Source organism: Puma concolor, chromosome B1 (genome assembly GCF_028749965.1).
Source record: "Puma concolor isolate L17-30 chromosome B1, mPumCon1.1.hap2, whole genome shotgun sequence".
Taxonomy (NCBI): Eukaryota; Metazoa; Chordata; class Mammalia; order Carnivora; family Felidae; genus Puma; species Puma concolor.
The window spans coordinates 206,019,168-206,039,989 of NC_141670.1; the positions used below are offsets into that span (position 1 = coordinate 206,019,168).

Genomic DNA, 20,822 nt, shown 5'->3' on the forward strand with positions numbered 1-20,822 from the left:
CTCAAGCTTCAAAGGTAAATACTTTGGGTTTTCCTCTGAAACCCTGTAAGGGCCCTGCATTAGGAGTAAAGTTGACATCCTAGGACAAAATGGAAATAGCCTTTGCTCTAAAAAGGCCTAAGAGTTTCAGGTAATCAACCAGTAAATCAGCTGTCACCTGGAATGAGATACAGGCAACAGAGTCTAGGACATTATACTGTATTAATCACAAGGACAATATGCAATAGAAAATACTAGACCGGTGTCTAGCTGGCTCAGTTGGTAGAGCATACGACTCTTGATTTTGGAGCTGTTTGAGCCCCACATTAGGTGTAGAGATTACTTAAAATCTTAAAGAAAATACTAGGCAAAGGAAAAATAAAGGCAGAATGAAGGTATTTTTCAGACAAATACAAGGCAACAAAATTTATATCCAATTGACTGCACCACAAGAAATCTGTACTACAGAAATTATTCCAGATAAAAATATAGAAAGGAATGAAGAACCTGGGCACGGGTAGATATGAATTACTTTTTAAACAACGATGTTTGGAGGCCTTTAAAACATGCAAGCATATGACCAAAAGAGCTTCCTAGGTGGGGGAGAGAGTATGAACTTATTACACAGAAGTTTTTGCATTGATGTAAGGTGGACTGTAATGCAATAAGAAAGCATAATCTCTAGAGTAACCACTAACATAGTAATAAAAATATTTAAAAAGTGAATAGAACAGAAAATGTTACTAATCCAAGACAAGCTAGGAGAACTAAAGGAATAAGGAAGAGATGAGACAACATAGATGGCAAGATGGCAGACTCAAACCCAACTGTATCAATAATTACGTTATAAATGGATCACTGAAAGACAATGATTGTCACACTGGATGAGAATGACAAGGTCTCACCTACATGCCCATTAGCAAAGATGTACTTTATTAAAAAAAAAAAAATTTAATGTTTGTTTATTTCTGAGACAGAGAGAGACAGAGCATGAGTGAGGGAGGGGCAGAGAGAGAGGGAGACACAGAATCAGAAGCAGGTTCCAGGCTCTGAGCTGTCAGCACAGAGCCCGACGTGGGGCTCGAACTCACAAACCATGATATCATGACCTGAGCCAAAGTCAGTCTCTCAACCAACTGAGCCACCCGGGCGCCCAGCAAAGACGTACTTTAAATATAAGAACACAGGGTGAAGATAGAAAATACACACCATGCCAACACTAACCAAGAAAATGAGAGTGGTTACATGATTATCAGATGGAATTTAAGACAAAAAGTGTTAGCAGAAGTAGAACACTGTATAATGACAAACGGCTAAATTTATCAGGAATATGTAACATTCCTAAATTTGTATACAGTTAATAACATAGCTTCAACATATATAAACAAAAGGAGGGCTGGATAAATGCACAATCATAGCTGGAGATTTTAACACACCTCTAAGTGAGAGAAGCAGGAAAAAAAAATCACCAAGGATACACAAGATTTAACCAAAATAATTAACAAACTTGGTGTCATTTACTTATGTGGAACATTAGGCCCAACAAAAGCCAACTAGAATTCTTTTCAGGTGTACATGGAACACTTACCAACAGAGACAAATTTGTGGGGCATAAATCAAGTCACAATATATTCCAAACAATTGAATCATTGAATTTATGTTCTCTGACCATGGTGAGGTTAAACTACAACTCAGTAACAGATAAATATCAAATTCCCAACACACTTCTAAGTGATCTGTGGACAAAGGAAAAGACACAATGGAAATTAGAAAATACTCTGAAATGAGTGAAAACGGGGTTAAAATTCAGCAATCTCCGTGCCCCTCTCAAGAGCTAAGAGAAGAGCTGCAAATTAAACCCAAAGAAAAGGGAAGGAAAGAATATGAGAGCAGAGATCAATGAAACAGAAAACAGAAAAATCAACAAAATGAAGAGTTCTTTTAAATGCCAACAACATGGATAAACCACTAACATGACTAATGCAGAAAAAACAAATTGTTGATAATCAGGAATGAACAGAGGAACATCACTATAGATCTCTAAAAGGAGTACTATGAACGCTCTATGCTAATAAATCCGACAACTTCGATGAGACAGATAAACTCCTTGAAAAACACAATTTAATGCAACTGATACAAGAAGAAACAAAACCTGAGTAGCTGTTCTGTAGGTATTAAGTAAATTGAATCTATAATTAAAAGTATTTTCATGCAAAAAAGGGGGGTGCGTGCCTGGGTGGCTCAGTTGGTTGAGCATCCAACTTTTGATTTTGGCTCAGGTCATGCTGCCAGGGTTGTGGGATGGAGCCCCATGTCAGGGCCGCTCAGCATGGAGCCTGCTTGAGATTCTCTCTCCCTCTGCCTCTCTCCCTAGCTTGCATGAACCCAATCTCTCTCTCTCTCTCCAAAGAAAAAAAATTTTTAAATGAAAAAAGAAAGAAAAAAAAAAAGATATTTTCACAAAGAAAATTACAGGCCCAGATAACTTCACTGGTGAATTCTCCCAGACATCTGAGAAAGATATACCAATCTTACATACATTCAGCAAATACAAGGAATGTTCTCCAACTCATTTTTATGACCCCCAAACCTAAGAAAAACAAGAAATTACAAGACAAATCTCTCTCATGAACATAGACACAAAAGCCCTAAAAAAATTAATAAATTGAATTCAATATAAAAAGGATAATAAATCATAGCCAAGTAGAATTTTAATTACGGATACAAGATTGGTTATTCAAAAAAGCATTAAATGTTATTCACAGAATAACAGGAAAAAAAACACATGATCTCAATAGAAGCCGAAAAAGTATATGACAAAATTTAATACCCACTCATGATAAAAAAAAAAAAAAACACTCAGCAAACTAGAAAAAGAAGGCATTTCCTCAATCTGAAAAAGGTGTATGTCCAAAAACTTACAGCTAACATTATATTTGATGATATAATATTAAATGCTGTCCCTGCTGAGGTTTGTATCAAGACAAGGTTGTTCACTCTTAACCACTGTAATTCAACATTGTACAGGAGGTTCTACCCAGTGCAGTAATAAAGGGAATAAAGAACAAAAAAGTTGGGGAAAAAGTAAATAAAACCGTCCCTATTTGCAGATGACAGATTGTATGTATATATGATACATATACATAAAGGAGTACATACACACACACATAAAATTCTAGGTGTTCTTAAAGTTTAGAATTTATGTCAATTATTTGACAACCTCAAGATATAAAGTTCGATATATGAAAAATCTACCATACTCCTGTATGTTTACAACAAGTAGAAAAGCAAACAATGTTTATTTTTGAGAGAGAACATGCAAGTGGGGAAGGGGCAGAGAGAGAGGGAGACACAGAATCTGAAGGAGGCTCCAGGCTCTGAGCTGTCGGCACAGAGCCCGGTGTGGGGCTCAAACCTACGAACTGTGACATCATGACCTGAACCAAAGTCACACACTGAACCAACTGAGCCACCCAGGCACCCCAAGAAAGGCAAATTTAAAACTCCCCAAAAGATAGTGTCCAACAAGATGTTAAGTCCTAACTAACCCCCAGAACCTGTGAATGTGACCTCACTTGGAAATAGGGTCTTTGCACATGTAATATGAGATGATGTGCTGGATGAGGGTGGGCCCTAAACCCAATGACTCATGTCCTTGTAGGGACAGAAGAGACGTGCGAGTGTGCTACTCTTGATCTTAGGGTTGTGAGTTTGAGTCCCATGTTGGGTGTAGAGATTATTTGAAAAAAAATTTTTAATGTTTATTCATTTTTGAGAGAGAGAAAGAGAGAGAGAGAGAGAGAGAGAGAGAGAGAGAGAGAGAGAGACACCAAGCGCGAGTGGGGGAGGAGCAGAGAGAGAGGGGGACACAAAATCGGAAGCAGGCTCCAGGCTGTCAGCACAGAGCCCGACATGGGGCTCGAACTCACGAACCATGAGATCATGACCTGAGCCAAAGTCAGGCACTTAACCAACTGAGCCATCCAGGTGCCCCGGAATTGCTTAAAATCTTAAAGAGACGAACACAGAGATGCAGGGAGAAGGCCACGTGAAGACAGACAGAGACTGGGGGTGATGCCTCTGTAAGCCAAGGATTGCCAGTGACCACCAGGAGCTAGGAGGGAGGCATGGAACAGGCGGTTCTTCCAACCTCTGGAAGGAACCAATCCTGCCGATACCCACATTTCGGGTTTATATCCTCCAGGACTGTGAGAAGAGAAGTTTCTGTCATAAGCCACCCAGTCTGTGGCACTGCGTTATGGGAGCCCCAGGAAACTAAAGCATAACTCCATTTGTGATGACATCAAAAACAAAGTGCCTAGGAAAAATTCATCAGAAGTCTGCAAAATCTCTACAATAAAAGCTACAAAATACTGCCGAACTCAAGAACACATAAACGCAGACTGGGAACTCCATGGTCTCAAGATGTCACTTCGTCCCAAACTGACCTACAGACTCAACAGCCTCATCCGTAATTCCAGCAAACTTGTGACAGGTTCACTTTGGATTAGTATTTTGTCGTGGTTGTTCCTCATTTTTCCAGGATTCCAGTTACATGTATGTTGGAATGCTTGACACTGTCCCACCGGCTACTGTTTTCCATTCTCTTTTCTGCTTTCTGGTAGTTTGTGTTCCCGAGGCATCAAGTTCATGGGTATTTTTTCTGAAGTTTCTGATCTGTTAATTCTACCCAGAGTATTTTTCATTGCAGATATTTTATTTTTTCTTTAGAACTTCACTTAGACTTTCATTTAGTGTGGGATATTTTTGTATTCCTTTAGGTTGGACTTTGTTGAGGCAGGCAGTCAAGATACTTAGGATCAGTTTGAGCCTTCTGAGGCCTGCCTTTAGCTTTAGCTTTTACTCTAGGGCTAATTTAACCCCACTGCTAAGATCATAGCCTTCTGACCCTACACCGATGTCTATATCCGAGTATTTCAAGGTCTCTCCACCCTGGCTGGTAGAAACACTATTGCAGCCAAATGTACTGCTTTCTGGTGATTTTCCCTTGGGTTCCTGGAAGTTTAAGCCACACCTGCAAGATCAGTAGATTGCAGGGGACTCTGAAGCCCCCCCCCCCCCCCCCCGAGCTCCTTAGATGCAGCCCCTCCTGTTCATAACCCTGCCCCACAAATTCCAGCTACCTGGGCCTCCCCACATGCCAGTCTTGGCTTACTCTACTCAGCAGGCCTGCTGGGGTGTGGCCATGGGCCTGCCCAGGGCTAGTCCTGGAAGCTGCCTCCAGGCAGGAAGCGGGCACTCAGGGGGCTTACCCTCTTTCGTCCCCTCGGCTCAGGAAACATTGCCATGTGCTTCTAGTCCAACATCCAAAACCGTGGTTTTAAACTTCCTCGGTTTTACGATCGTGTGGCACGGGGACAGTTTCCATGGCAGTTGTTCCTTCCTGGGTGTGCCACTGGCACACGTTCATGACTCTTCCTCTTGTCCTATGCTGTCTTCTCTGTGGCAGACAATCTGCAGGGCTCCCAGGGACACACAGTTTCAGGAGTAAGTTCTTAACAGTCCAGAACCGCTTGAATTTTCTCTGTGCCGTTCGTTCCCATTCCTCCCCCCACTCCCCACCCCACCCCGTACCAGTTACTCTTCCGGTTTAGTAGTGGATCCCAGACAGACAGTGTGATTGGCTGTCATTGTGAAGACAAAGAACCAGGACTCGAGTTACTTCAATTGTCATTGCGTGTGTGACCGAGAGGTTTTATTTGTGTTTAAAACCGCGACACAGCGTGACCTGTGAGGTAAGTTTTTTCTTCTTTAAAAAAACATATTAATGAAATGAAGAAATGTTAATCCTTTTTGGTACCATAATGCTCATTTTGATAATATTTTTTTTAATGGCCTGACTATGTAGACAAAGTTCAACGAAAGGGCATTTTCACTGTTTCTTTTCTAGCTACTGTTATTTTATTTCATCTCGTGATCATTTGTTGTGTAAAGGAGGGGACGCTCCAACGCGATCCGACCCTCGGGCCGAGGCCCCTGTGAAGACAGTAGCACTGGGGCCAGATGTCTCGCAGGCACACCTTGGGCCTTGGTTTCCCCACCAGTAAATGCAATGCCTGGGCAGGACGACGCAGCCTTGCACTGGGGGGCACAGTATCCAGTGTCTTGGCCTGGGCCTGCCTCCACCTGTGTGGGAGGGGCTGAACTAAGGAAGCCCTGCCAGCCTCGACCCTCCACCTCTTCCTACCCCTGGACTGTCCTGGGCCTCCCAGGCCCGAAATCCATCCTCAGTGTTCTGTTCCTGAGAACTGGGAATGGTAAAGAGACAACCCCCACCCCCAACCCCCACTCAGGGAAAGACCCAAAGGAGCGAAAGGGTTGGGCCTCGTGTGGAACGTGGGCAGGGCATTCTCCCGATTTCAAGCAGCAAGGCCGGAATAAGGCCTAGGTGGCTGGCCCGTGTGTGAGGGGGGCAGGGGTGTGGCAGGGGGCCAGGTGGGGCCAACTTAGGTGGAGACATGGGTGTGTGTGGACACTGTGTCGGGGTGCCCAGGGGCCCCCCCCACCACTCCTGGCCCCGACAAGGCCCTGCTCGTGTCACAGGTAGGACCCTTCGGCCACTGTGGCCCCCAGGACAGATGGAAGCTGCGGCCCACAGGTGGGACTGCTTCCAACTCATGAGAAGGATGGGGTGGGGCACGGCAGGGTCTCAGGGGTGGGCCTGGGCGGGCAGGTTCCCCAGATGGCAGGGTCCAGGTGTGTAGGCTCCCCGGGACCCTCCCCAGCATTTGCCCAGCCAGCCCAGCTACCCTCACGCTCACCGGGAAGGGACGAGGCCTGGGCCTGGGAGTCCTGGAGGCACATCAGGGCCTTTTGAAAAGGACATGGCTCCTGTGGTCACCACCCAGCCTGCTCCTCGATCTGCTGGGTCATCCCAGGAGCAGAGATATGCTGTCCTTCCTCCCACCTAGAAAAAACAAAAGCACAACAAGCCAGCCAGCTTTTTGGCCCCCTGCTCGTCTTGCTGCCCCCCCCCCCCCCCCCCCCCCGTCTCCTGGTCCCAGGACCTGCTCTTCCCACCCCGTTTTCCTGCAAACCAGCTCCCACGGGGTCGTGGTGGGAGCCCAGGGCCAGTTCTTGGACCTCACCTCGGCCACAGCAGCCCTGCCGTGCCATGCTCCTGCCACCTGTGACACTGGATCTGCGGACAGCCCCCCGCCCGACCTGTCCACACTTGCTCCTGGGGGGCCTTCTGCCCACGAGCAGCGATCCCCAGCGCCAGACGTCTCACCTGGGCTTCTGATGAGCACCCCAGACTTGGCCCCGTCCCGCCCAGGGCTCAGAGCAGAGCCTCAGGAGTCCCTCTTGCCTCTGCTGCTCTGTCCCACCTGCATGCCGTCAGTCCAGAAGTCCTGTGGATGGAGCCGTCAGAGTATCTCCAGAGGCTGCCTCCCCCTCCCCGTCTCCACACAGAAACGGGGCCCTCATTGCTCCCCCTTCATTCAGGGACGGGCCACACACGCAGGTTTACCAAGAGTGGGGAGCAGTGGGGCTCCGGGGTGCTCCGGGAAGTGGGTGGGAACAGGATGGCGGCTCCACCGGAGACTCCCACAAACTGCCTGGAGAGATCTCAGGAGAAAGGAACCAAGGCAGAAGTCCCCTTTTCATCCGAAATCCTGCTCGTGTTGTTCCTTATGTATACCCAATTTAACGCTTGTGACTTTTCAGTTTACTCCCTGAAGGCTGGATGGGCACGTGCCCATTAGGCCGTGTGCAGTCCCAGCCCACTGGTCCCCACCCCCCAACCTTGCTGTGCCTCCCCTGCCCCGCAGACTAGAATGCGGTGTCCCCTCTTCAGCCTGCACCCCACTGCTGCTTCTTGGTGCCCCCACTGCTCTCACACCAGACCCTCAGAGTCATCCGGCTGGGCTCTGGTCCTGGGCACACGGAAGGGCCCAGATACACCACTGCAGGGAGGACGGGGGGTGGGGAGGTCCACCCGCTTGCCCCACACCCTGCCCCCACCCCCACCGCCCTATGGGCCCCAGCAGAAAGCAACCAGACGAGGTCTTCTGCTGTACTAATGTATTCCATCTTTCAAAAAGAAAGACATGATTTTAATATTACTTAACAATATGTTAAAAAAGTAGCCAGGCAGGCCTCCGTGTTAATACAGTCGTACACTCTCTAACAGACTTGATGGTGTGAGTACTGGGTGGGGTTTTGTTTTTGAACTTTCTCATTCTGCAAGGGATCTTACACAAGCTGGCTACAAGTCAGGGGGATCAGACACAAACAGCGCAACGTGTACACTCTTAAACAGTAGATTGTGGAGGAGAACGGAAGAGCGCCTGCCCGCCCAGCCCGCCTCGGGTGGGATGCAGGGCACACGTGAGCTGAGTGACGGCAGTGCCCCGGCGGGGACAGATGACAGGACAGGGCGAGATGCAGAGGCAACGAGCCACGTGGATGACGGAACGCGTCTCTGGCCACGGCCCAGGCTCTGAGGCCGCGTGGTGGGAAACTGGCGGGAGCCACTGTTCCAATCCGACAGCACAGAGCTGTGGTCGAAGCCTCGCTCACAGACTACACGCACACGAGCTACCAACGCGGGCCGAGCAGCGAGTTCTCGGTCTGGGGGTGGTCTCGGGTGCGGTGGCCCACCCGGCACAGCCCTGGGCAAGCACAGCAGCTCCGAGGCCTGGCCCACCTCCTGCGCGTCCCTCTCCAGGCGGTCCTCATTCAGTGGGCGGCAAAAGTGGCCTTTTTCAAGCTAAAATTGGACCAGTTGATGGACAGTCTTTGTCGGGTCTGTCTAGCCGAATCCAAACAGAATCTGTGGAGACAAAGAGCCAAACGGTCACGGAAGGAAACGGCCCACGTTCTCACTGTGGCTGGCAAAGCCTAGTGTCCTCCGGAGAGGGGGGAGTGTGGGGAGAGGGGTCAGAGTAGGGAAGGGCCCTCAGGAGGGAGTCCCCCACTTCAGGACACTGGCCAGCGCCCTCAGTGTCCTCCGGTTTCCCGTGTCCTTCTTCTCCAACTTGTCCCCCAGGGAAGCTGCTGCCCAAGGAAAGTTTCTGATGAGCCTGAGTCAGTGAAGGTGGCTCTGCCAACGGCCACCACCCTGCCTCTGTCACCTGTTAAGTCACAGAGATCCCCCCCCCCCCCCCCCGCCGTCCTCACTTATCCACGAACACACGGGGAAGCGCGATGTGGGAGGAATGGGACTTTTCATGGCCAGACTCAGCCCCACTGCTGCCTGCACTGCCCACCCAGCACTCAGGGCCGCAGCGGGCGCAGAGGAGCACCTGCGGCCTCAGGCGCCAGCCTCCGGCCCCGGGCTCCAGTTCTGGGTCACACGCTGCATGCCAAACAGGGCTTGGAAAAGACCACACTTTGCCACCTGCTTCCCAGGCGACAGTGGCTGATTCTGTATTAAACGAAGAACATTTTCTTTCAAAAGCCTTTACTTGGCATAATTTCTGAAGTTTTCACCTTTCCAGCTCTCATTTGGGTAGCAGAAATTTGAATTAAGCCTGAAAATGGTTACTGCTGTCTCACCACTGGAAGTGGAAGTGTGTTGGTTTACACAGTGGTTAAACCGACCAACCTCAATTTCTTGTGCAGCTCGCCCGGCAGTCTGTGTCCAGGTAGAAGGGTCTAACCCCCCCTCCCCCCACCCCGCCCTGAACCTCACTTCTCTTTCCCCGGCCAAACTGGTCAAACCCCGAGTCCAGCAACGTCACCTTCTGCATCTTCCGGAAGCTCTCCCTTCTGTTTCTACTATCTCCCTTCTCCCGCAGCCGCTCCCAGCGGCTCCCCCTGGCACATGTGTGCCCCATACGTCCCCAAGAACAGTGACTTCGATGCTTACAAGGGTCACGCACGGCCCCGCTGCAAGCCACTCCACAAAGAGCTCCAACCCAACGGAAGCAAGGCCTCTGACGGGCTCTCAGGGCACAGGACACACAGCCCAAGCTGCTCCTTGGGGCCCCGAGGCCCAGAGTCCCCTGGCTCTGCCGAGCCCCCTCCACACACCCGGCTCCCCTGCACCTTATGCTCTGATACCACCTCCCCATCGGGCCTCCGTGCTGTCAGCAGTGGGCTGTGTCACACGTACAGAACACGTGTGCACAGGTAACCATGACACGAAAGCCTGGGTGGCCACGCCCCCAACCCAGGGGGAGAAGCCCAACACCACCAACCCGACAGCACCTTGCTATCCTCTCCCAGGAGGCAGCCCTGCCACAGGTGATAATCAGCCCCAGGTCTCATGGTTCCTCAGCAGTATTTCGTGTGCTGATTCATGGACTTCCAGAAACAGAACCGTACTATTATTTTTTTCTTACTGCTTTCTTTCAACATGATGTTGTGCAATTCCTCCACGAAGCCACACTTTGTTATTTTCAAGGCCGTAAGAGCAGACCACGGGGAACAGACAAGTGGACGCCGTGCTCACGTGGTTCGGCCTGGGCCGAGCACATGCGCACCCATGTGGGGCAGGCAGTGGGGCAGGCAGTGGGGCTCCGTGAAACGTACCACTTCCACTCTACCCGATTCCGCCAAGCCCTTTCCCGCAATCGCTGGAGCCCCTCTGCGCTCCCAGAAGCGGTGGGCAGAGCCGCTGCTCCTCTGCGCCCAGCTCCCGCTCAGGCTAAAGACCTCGCCGGTTTACTGGTCACTTTTCTGTACCGCCGATCATTTTGTTTGCCCATTTGTCAACATGTTTGTCTTTTTCTGTTTTATAATGTTTCTTTTTTATATTTTGATACTAATCCTTTGTGATGTGCTACAAATACTATTTCTTCACTTTCTTAAAAAAAACTGTTGATTTTAATGTTGTTTAATTTATCAATCTTTTATCTTATGGTTCTTTTTTTTTTTTTTTTGAGTTTTTTTTTTTTTTTTTTAGCATTTATTTTTGAGAGACAGAGACAGAGCATGAGCAGGGACGGGGCAGAGAGAGAGGGAGACACAGAATCTGAAGCAGGCTCCAGGCTCCAAGTTGTCAGCACAGAGCCCGACACGGGGCTTGAACTCACAGACCGCGAGATCATGACCTGAGCCGAAGTCGGACACTCAACTGACTGAGTGCCACCCAGGCGCCCCTATGGTTGTTGTTTCTAAGGAATCTTTCCCTACTCTGAGGTCAAAAATATATTCACCTATATTCCCAATTAAAAGGCTTGCTTTTGACATTTAGAATCTCAACTCATCTAAAGCTGACCTTTGAGTATGGTGTGAGCTAAGTATTCAAATTGAAATGTCACAGCCCCATTTATGAACACACCTTCATTTGTCATAAACCAAAGCTCTGTGTTTGTATAGCCTATTTCTGGGCTCCACGATATTCCACACGAATATCATGATGTTTTAATAATCCTGACTTTCTAAGTCTTTAGCATGGGCAAGAAAATGAGCATCAGTATCAACCCTTTATAAGGTTTCTTTGTTTTGCTTTGCTTTTGCTTCTTATAAATGTAATACACATAAGGAAGAACAAATGAAACAGACGTGCACTATAAAGAAAAATTATAAGGCACACACTGTGGATCGCAAGAATCAAGCCCTGGGACGCTGCCAGTACCCAGGCAACCCCACCCAGCACCTGCTTCAGCCACAGCTGAGCCCCGCCCTGCTCCCAGTAATCACTATTCTGGCTTTTTAGGTCAATAATTTCCTTGCTTTTCTTTATAGTCTTAACATCTATGTGTAGTATTCCCGAACAATATACTCTCCCCTCAATTCAGACAGAACATCTCCAGGAAATCCCCAATTTTCCTGTGTCCCTTTGTCGTCTGTCACCTCCTTGGCTCCCTGGCCCTAGGCAAACGGCGATGTGTTGTCTGTCACTACAGATGAACCTTATTTTCTGGAATCTCATGTAGATGGAACTTCACGGGATGCACTCCTGTGCACTAAGTACACTGCTTCTCACATCCATCTATGGTGTTTCATCAGGAGGATGCTTCTCATTGCTGAGTGGCGTCCACCAGATGGACAGAGCATGGTTTATCTGTTCATCTGCTGTGGATATCTGGGTTGGCCCCCGTTTCTGGCTATTATAAATAAAACTTCTAGAAACATTCATGTGTAGGTCTTTGTGTGGATACGCTCTTGTTTCTCTTGGGCAGACAGCCAGGAGTGGAGCTGCTGGACTGATTGGTGGGTATATTCAAAAGATGTACTTCAGCTGTGTCTAAATTGAACTTTATATAAACAGGGTATTATTTACATTCTCGTGTCCTGCCTTTTGTTGACTATTCAGTTTGTAAGATCCATGTTGCAGACTGCTCTAGTTCACTCCTTTTCGCTGCTGTATAGCATTTCATTGTGTGACTGCAAGCACAATATATCCATCCTAACATGTTTTAAAAACGCTAAATTTTGTAACATTCTTCTTGGGTTTTAAAATCTACAGATAAATTTTGGGAAACACGACAGCTTTATGATACTGACTTTTCCTGTCAATGAATACAGGATCTGGGTCTTCAGTGTTCTTCAGTCACGTTTCAAAGTCTTCTATGCATAAGTCCTGTGCAACTTTTGTTAGGTTTATTCATGGACATTGCACAGATTCTGGTGCTATTATAGATGCTGTCTTTATTTAAATTACATTTTCAAATTATGGATGCTGTAGAGAAATGTAACTTCTGTACACTGATCCTTACTAAATTCTTCTGTAATCCCCTTTGTAGACCCTTAGATCATCTGTAAAATGGAATTTTATTTCCTCCTTTCCACTCCTTAAGCCTTTAATTTCTTTTCTTCTCTTATTCTGCTGTCTGGGAATTATAATTTAAGGTTGAACAGAAGTGGAAACAGAGCACCTCTGTTTTGCATGTGCTTCCATGTTTCCCAATTCAGAAAACGTTCCATGTGAATTTCTTTTCTCTCTCTTCTTTTGGTAAATCGTTTCAGGTTAAGGATACTTCCTTCTATTGCTAGTTTACCATTTTTCTTCTTCTTCCTCCTCCTCCTCCTCCTCTTCTTCTTCTTCTTCTTCTTCTTCTCTTTAATTAACAGAGTGCTAAGATTTTATCAAGTGTTTTTTCTGAACCTATGGAACGATCATATGGTTCTTCGTTAATGTATCAGTTTAGTAAATCGCATTTGTGGATTTCCTAATATTAAATACTCCTTGAATTCATCCCTGGGGTACATCTGTTTGGTCGTATATTGCTTCCTAAAATACTGTTGGATTTGAACTTTTTCTTGATGTGAACTTTTTCTTGATGATTTTACATCTAATACTCATGACTGAAAGAGATCTGTAATTTTTCATGTTTTCTGTATCGCTTTTTAGCAGATTTTGGTATAAAATTCTTCCTTCTCTCATAAAATGAGGTGGGAAGTCCTGTGTTGTTTCCATTCTCTGGTAGAATCAGTATAAGCTTGGATAATCTGTTTGAGGTTTTGGGAGAATTCTCTGCAAAACCGTCAGAATATAGTTTTCTCACTGGGAAGACTTATAACTGCTTTGATTTCTTTGAGGGTTACTGGATCATTCAAGCTATTTATTGGGTTGATTTCGTACCTAAGTTTTAAAATTAATCATGCAGTTGTTCCCAGTGTCCTCTTGTATCTTAATTACTGCAGCACCTGTAGTTATTAATTATGCCATCCTTTCCATTTACATGTTCATGAAATTAAAGAAACCCTCTTTATTATGGAAGATTTAGACCCACACAAAATCGAATGCAGTGAAATGGACACAGCCATGGTCCAACTTTGATAATCACTGACATCCTGGTTCCTTTCCATCTAATTACTATATTCTTTTGTGTCTTTTTTTGTTTTTCTGATTTTTCTTGACCAGTCTCTCAAAGGTTTATTTATGTAGTTAATATTTGTAGAGTCAAATTTTGGCTTTGTTGATCTTCTCTGTATTTGGTTTTTATTTCATTATCTTTCTTTTATGTATTATCTCCTTTTACTTTCTTTGCATTTGGTTGTTCTTCCCCTAATTTCTCAAATGAAATCCCAAGTCATTGTTTTCAGTTTTAAAAACTCACTTGGCAGCATCCAAGGCTTCACTGAAAGAGCAAACTTTTTCCACATCCTTCAGGTTTTCATATGCGTTTTCCCTATCTTTTAGCTCCGTGTATCTAAAATGTCTTACTGTGGTTTCTTATTTATTAACCCATGAGTTATTTACATGTATATACTTTCAGATTTCCAAATATTAAGGGACTTAAAATTTTACTTGTTGCACATTTCCTACTTAAACATGTTACGGGCAGAGAACACAAATTATGCATATTCATTCTCTGAAACCTCTGAGCCCTGCTTTCCATGGCCCCGCAAGTGTTCTGATTCTGTGAACGTTCCCTGTGTGCATAAGAACACAGACCCCGGTTCCTGGACACAGTTTCATCTGTACTCATTAGACTCAGCTTGCTGGCCAAGCTCTGCTGATCCCCCACATCCTTGTGGGTGCTTGCACTGCTCAAGCGAGCAGCCACACAGAGAAAGCGTCTGAGATATCCTACAAGAAGAGTGGATTTGATTCTCCGTGCAGCCCAAAACAATTTTCCTTTTTGTGTTTTGAAGCTATTTCATTAAGGACTTAGTTTAAAATTTCTAGGTCTTCCTCACACACTGAACCTTTTATTACTGTATAGCAACCTTCAACTGTCCCTTATATTAAAACATTCTGTCTGATAATAACATAACTATACAGGGGCGCCTGGGTGGGTCAGTCAGTTAGGCGTCTGACTTCAGCTCAGGTCACGATCTCATAGCTCGTGGGTTTGAGCCCCACGTCGGGCCCTGTCCTGACAGCTCAGAGCCTGGAGCCCGCTTCGGATTCTGTGTCTCCCTCTCTCTCTCTGCCCAACCCCTGCTTGCTGTCTCTTGAAACTGAATAAACATTACATTTAAAAATAAAATAAATAAATAAATGACATAACTATACAGTAGCTTCCTTTTCCCTCTTTATTTCCACCTTTCTATTCATCGTTTTAGGTATGTTCAGTATGTTCTCGTAAATGGTACGTGTATGTGTGTGTGCGTGCATGTGTGTAAGTATGTATATGTGCATTTAAAATTATTAACACAATCTGACAAACTTTTTATCTATAATGGTTGCTGGTAAAACTGAACTTGTGTCTCTCGTGTTTTTAAAATTTGTTTACTGTACCTTCTTTACATTTGTTTTTTCTGAGTTTTGATTTTTTTTTTTCCTTCTATAGATTAGCAATTTATACAGCCTATTTCTATTCTTTTAAGGACTGCTTGTGAAACTGTATCACCTTCACCTCAGAGTCTCAATATTAAATCCTTAGCTGTTGGGGCACCTGGGGGGCTCAGTTGGTAAGCGTCCGACTTTGGCTCAGGTCACGATCTCACGGTTCCTGAGTTTGAGCCCCGCCTTGGGTTCTGTGCCGACAGCTCAGAGCCTGGAGCCTGCTTCGGATTCTGTGTCTCCCTCTCTCTCTGCCCCTCCCCCACTCACACTCTGTCTCTCTCTCACAAATAAATAAACATTAAAAAAAACCCTGAAATACTTAACTGCTAAATACGTGAATGATAAAAGAACCTGAGGATACTCAGCTCTACTTTACACGAACTCACAAGCTACTGTTCAATACGGTGGTTCTTTCAGACATAATGTCAACTGGCTATTAGTACTATCTTGTCACAAAGAAAGCATTTTATTTACCGACATTTATCAGGCTGTTTCTCTCTCCTTTCTGCAAATCAGACTTTCTAAGATCAATCTTTTTTCTTGAAGTGTAATCTTAGATTTTTTTTTTAATGTTTTTATTTATTATTGAAGGAGAGAGAGAGAGAGAGAGAGAGAGACAGCATGAGCGGGGGAGGAGCAGAGAGAGAGGGAGGAACAGAATTCGAAGCAGGCTGCAGGCTCCAGGCTCTAAGCTGTCAGCACAGAGCTCGACGCAGGGCTCGAATCCAGAAATTGTGAGATCATGACCTGAGCCGAAGCCGGACGCTTAACCGACTGAGCCAACCAGGCGCCCCAGATGTTTTTTTTATACAGATGTTTTTGTAGCAAGTTCCTGTAGTTTTTCTTTTATGTTAAAGAATAGGTTTGTGGGAAACATAGTTATAGACTGACAATTTTCTCCCAGCACTGAAAATATCACTCCATGGTCTTTGGGTTTTACATTTGCTATGTTGAGGAATGGATTTTTATTTGTTTGTCCTAATGGTATATATTGTACTGTTGAATTTGTAGATTTGGATTTCTCATTAGCTCTTCAGAGTCCCCAGGCACCATTTCTCTTTACATACTGCTTTTCTATAGTCCCCATCTTCTCCAAAGGGGGGGGGGGGTCCCAGTTAAATGTATATGTTAGACAGTCTCTCTCCTCCATGTCTATTTTCCTTGAATTATGGTGCATTCGGGGGGTATGTCTGAGATATTTCTTCAAATTCACGAATTCCCTCTTCAGCAGTGTCTAAGCTGTTTATCGTGTATCTATTAAGATCTTGATTTTAATAATTATATTTTTCATTTCTAGATGTTTGTTTTCCCCAGGTCTTGGGTGTTTGATAATCTCTGTTTATAAGCACATGCATGATTTCAAAAATATATGAGGCCTACAGACCTACCTTGGGAAAATTTCCCTCCAAAGTTCTGCTTTTATCCAAGAAAAGTCCCTATTCCATCCCTTGCTCCCCAGAATTTAGCTTCAGGGCAAACTCTCTTACTAATGCAAGTGATTTACCTATAGGTCATTCTGGACTTTGTACAAACACATCTGTACCACTTGAGAATGACAATCCCATTTCTTCCTTCTGATTCTTATCCTTTTTTTTCTTCTTATGTCTTCGCAAACAGAAGTTGTGATGATGGGCATCCTTCTCTTCTTTTTTCTTTTTTAATCTCAAGGGGCAGTTTTTAATGTTTCACTGTAAGTATGGCATTTGTTGTACTTTATGGATACCTTTTATTATGTTAAGGATGTGCCTGTGTAGTCCTACTTAAGAGTTTTTGTAATGAACACATGTCCAACTTGAGCAGATGCTTTATTCCGTCTGCTGAGATACACACACACACACACATAAATTACATAATAAATATAATTTCCAGAAATATTTAGACTTCTTTTCTGTCCTATCCTATCCTGAACAATTAGAATTCAGAGCAAACACACTGCTCCTTGTGTGTGTGTGTGTGTGTGTGTGTGTGTGGTTACCTGAAACAAGTTAAAGTACTAACAAAGAAGGAACAAGGAGCTTTAAAATAAAATTTGCTTGCCAAAATTCACAAAGAAGATAAAATACTATCGAACACAGTACTAATAAAGTCTGATGCTCGTCAGGAAAACAGAAAATATCTAAAATGTTACTTTTCTCCTTAAAAGCATGCCATACAGAATGTTTCAGTGTCAGCACACATGAGGGTCACCAGGGATGCTTGTGATCATACAGACGTCAGGTCCCTCCCCAGCGCCTGACCCTGCAGGTGTGGGGAGAGGCCTGTGTGCCCCACTGGTGCAGCTGGTCCAGAGCACGTCGAGAACCACTGTCCTAAACCAGTCTTCACACAGAAGGGAGGGGAGAAGCGCCTGGGTGCAAGCGGCAGTGAGGAGGCCAGTGTGTGTGCTGGGGCTATGGAGGGACATGTGTGGCAGGCCGTCACAGGGCTGCAATGCTACTGAGGAGCCAGGCTCCTTGGCCAGATGACAGAACTTGTGCCCCACACAACTGGCAACGCCACGGGAGGGTCGTATATGGCAGCCGTGAACCCACATTACTTCAGACACAAGCCCCAACATTTACCTTTTGAAATACTCCACTTCCCTCTCGGTCTCGTCCATGTCCACGCTGTCTAGGTCGATATCTTTAGGCAGAAAGACATCATCTGTTAAACGAAAGAAACAAGGCAAGTCAGATTACAAGAGAAGAAACCATGTGGCTTTACTCTACTTAATTTTAACAGCTTCGCAAACTGAAAATGTTCTCCAAGATGAGATTTTACAAACAGCTAAAAGAGGGCAGCTGAGTCCCACGTGCTTGTGGACATCCAGGTCCAACCTGGACATCGGGGAACTCACGTGGTTGCTGAGCAAAGCAGCTGTCGCTTCAGGTCCCTCCAGAAGAGGCCCATTTGCTGACACCCAATCCCCAAGGGACCGGTCTTTAATTGACACATCTCCATGATGAGAGAGCCCTTCGGAAGACTCTTGGAAACCCAAGTGCTTGTGAGCCCAGAGGCTGCCCTAAGTCCCTACTGGGGGCAGGGGTGCACTAGTGAATAGAGAAGCTGCCCAGAGGGCAGCATGAAGGGGAGGAAAACGCTGTCCCTCACAGTAAGAGGGCACAATTGTACCCCGGTCCCAGACATCAACCTCTACAGGAAGATGGCTCTCCCAGACACTTGGTTTACATATGCAACATCCCAGAAACATCATCAAAAACTTTTCAGGCTGTTCCAATAAAAAAGCAAGGCTGCTTTTTCACTTTACAGTTAAATCACCCAATTTGAAAACAGGATAGCAGGGAGGCTAATGATTTGGGACTATTCCATCTCCTGGAATCTCAGCCAGTTTGAGGGTTTCAACTTCTCGCTTCTGCTCTGCCACCCCATCTGGTACCTGTGGGATGCCGGGCACTTCCTGGGCCCTGTCTGGGCCTCGCGCGGGACCATCAGTGCAGGCACAACAGCCAGCCCCATCAGAGAAGGGTGCAGAGTGTCCGCTTCCTGCAGACTTTGGCATGGGGCAATTTTTTATAACCTTTAACAAACAGACACACCTTTTCCCCCATCACTGGGGCACTTCCACAGCAGCACGAGACATGGTTCCCCTGTGTAAGCAGCTAGCACCACTGACGACCTCTGCCACCAGGCAGAGCGCCCTCACATCCGTGAGCTCACAGAAACGGCAGGGAAGAGCTTCCCTGTCGGGACCTGCGTGACCACAGCCCCACCTGCACAGACAGCCCCCTGCCCCTGCCGGACCCAGGCCCTTCTACTCTCAGCCTTCCTCCTCCGCAACTCCCCCAGTCCCTCCTTCCACCTGGATACCGACACCACCAAACCTCCACCCCTGCCCCAGACGGCTTTCCTGAGTTTCACGCTTATAAAGCTACCTCCTGCAAACACACGCCTTCGGGCGTCTGACCCCCAATACAGGCAACAGTGGGTCCCATACTCTGCTGCAAGCCTGCTCCTTTCCTGACAGTGAGCCTCCCATCGCCCCTTGCCCATAGCATCACACTCTCTAGGTGCTGGGCAAGCGTTCTGTGAAAAGTCAGGGACTCCCCCATCTCCATCCACTGCCACTGCTTCAGTGCTGGCCTTCACTAGCCGGCACAGTCATCCTCACAACACGCCCAGTCACAGCTGCCTGGCTTCCACGGCCCAGTCCATCCCTCCCCAGCCACAAAGACTACTCTGACCAGGGCTCTGTCTGGACATCGAGAAGACCTCGCTCGTCTGGCTGCCGACTCAACTCGCTGACGCCCTGTTCAAGGCAACACCGACGTATGAGGAAGAGCAAGATGGGGCAGGAGGGTTTTTTTGTTTGTTAGTTTGTTTGTTTTGTTAAAGTAGGCTTCATGCCCAGTGCAGAGCCCAATAGGGGCTTGAACTCAGGACCCCGGAGGTCAAGACCTGAGCTGAGATCAAGAGTAGGAAGCTCAATCAACTGGGCCACCCAGGAGCCTCAGGGGTGTTTACAGATACAATGAAAGTGAAGTCTAAGGTAGGAACAATCTCTAATCAATAGTCATTCCATTAACAGTTCTAGAAGAGGAACGACCACAAAAGCAGACAGAGCAGGTACATCTGCTAGGAAAGCTGTCTTAATAAAGCAATTTCTTTTTTTCCTTTAAAAAAAAATGTTTATTTCATTTGAGAAAAATGTTTATTTCATTTGAGTGCAGCGCTCTCACAAGCAGGGGGAGGGGCAGAGAGAGAGGAGAGAGAGAGAGAGAGAGAGACTCCCAAGCTCCGGTTAATAGCGCAGAGCCCAATGAGGGGCTTGATCGCCCAAACCATGAGATGGTGACCTGAGTCGAAATCAAGAGCTGAATGGTTAACCAACTGTGCCACCCAGGTATCCCAATAAAGCAAATTTCTTATATTCTTTTCTTCTGATTAGAACTAATAATCAGTATTGCACATCTTGGTATAAGGGGAAAAAAGAGAACCATGACCAGTTTCAGCACCACAAAGACGTTTTTCACAACAAAGCTATATTAATCAGAGTGGAAAGTATGACCCAAGTATTTCATATCCAGCCAGGTTGTCTGTTCATCATTAAGAGTGCAGGAGGGGCGCCTGGGTGGCGCAATCGGTTAAGCGTCCGACTTCAGCCAGGTCACGATCTCACCGTCTGTGAGTTCGAGCCCCGCGTCGGGCTCTGGGCTGATGGCTCAGAGCCTGGAGCCTGTTTCTGATTCTGTGTCTCCCTCTCTCTCTGCCCCTCCCCCGTTCATGCTCTGTCTCTCTCTGTCCCAAAAATAAATAAACGTTGAAAAAAAAAAATTAAAAAAAAAAAGAGTGCAGGAAATGTTCTGCTTTGCCAAAGCTCAGAGAATTCTGTGCCCCTGACCCTTGCCTGGGGACACGCGCCCGGGAGCAAGCTCCACCCAACCAGAAGAGGGCTGGGAAAACCTCACAGGAGGACCAGCACAAGCACGGAATGTAATCAGCTGTGGACCTATGAGTACTGTGTGTCTGACACAGCGGAAACAACGCGGCTGAAACCGGGAAGAGAAGGGACTGCGAAATGGAAAGGATGGGATCGGCTCACAGACTGTTGCCCCGGCAATAAGTGGGTGTCAGAGCGCTTCCCGTGGAGCCAGCAGTGGAAGGAAAGCAGGGACGGGGCACTAGACGTGCAAGTGTGGAGGAATGCACTCAGACAAGACTGCCAAGTGTCGTGAAAACCAATGATTTTTTACAA

General features: G+C 46.4%; 1 protein-coding gene across 11 annotated transcripts in view; it reads right to left on the minus strand.

Moving 5' to 3' along the window:
* Positions 1 to 1,463: 1,463 nt before the first annotated feature.
* The window catches only part of FAM193A (family with sequence similarity 193 member A), a 170,245-nt gene continuing 150,886 nt past the window's right edge, over positions 1,464 to 20,822 (minus strand). For 6 of the 11 annotated variants that reach the window (XM_086705605.1, XM_086705602.1, XM_086705600.1 and 3 more), the window contains 2 exons: positions 17,692 to 17,773; positions 8,011 to 8,776 (listed from right to left, as the gene is read on the minus strand). In XM_086705605.1, coding sequence (XP_086561731.1) covers positions 8,683 to 8,776; positions 17,692 to 17,773 — 176 coding nt within the window. In that variant the 3' untranslated portion in view covers positions 8,011 to 8,682. Of the gene's footprint in view, positions 7,353 to 7,471; positions 7,570 to 8,010; positions 8,777 to 17,691; positions 17,774 to 20,822 lie in introns of those variants that run through there. The other 5 variants (XR_015250641.1, XR_015250642.1, XR_015250639.1 and 2 more) reach the window with 5 other exon arrangements.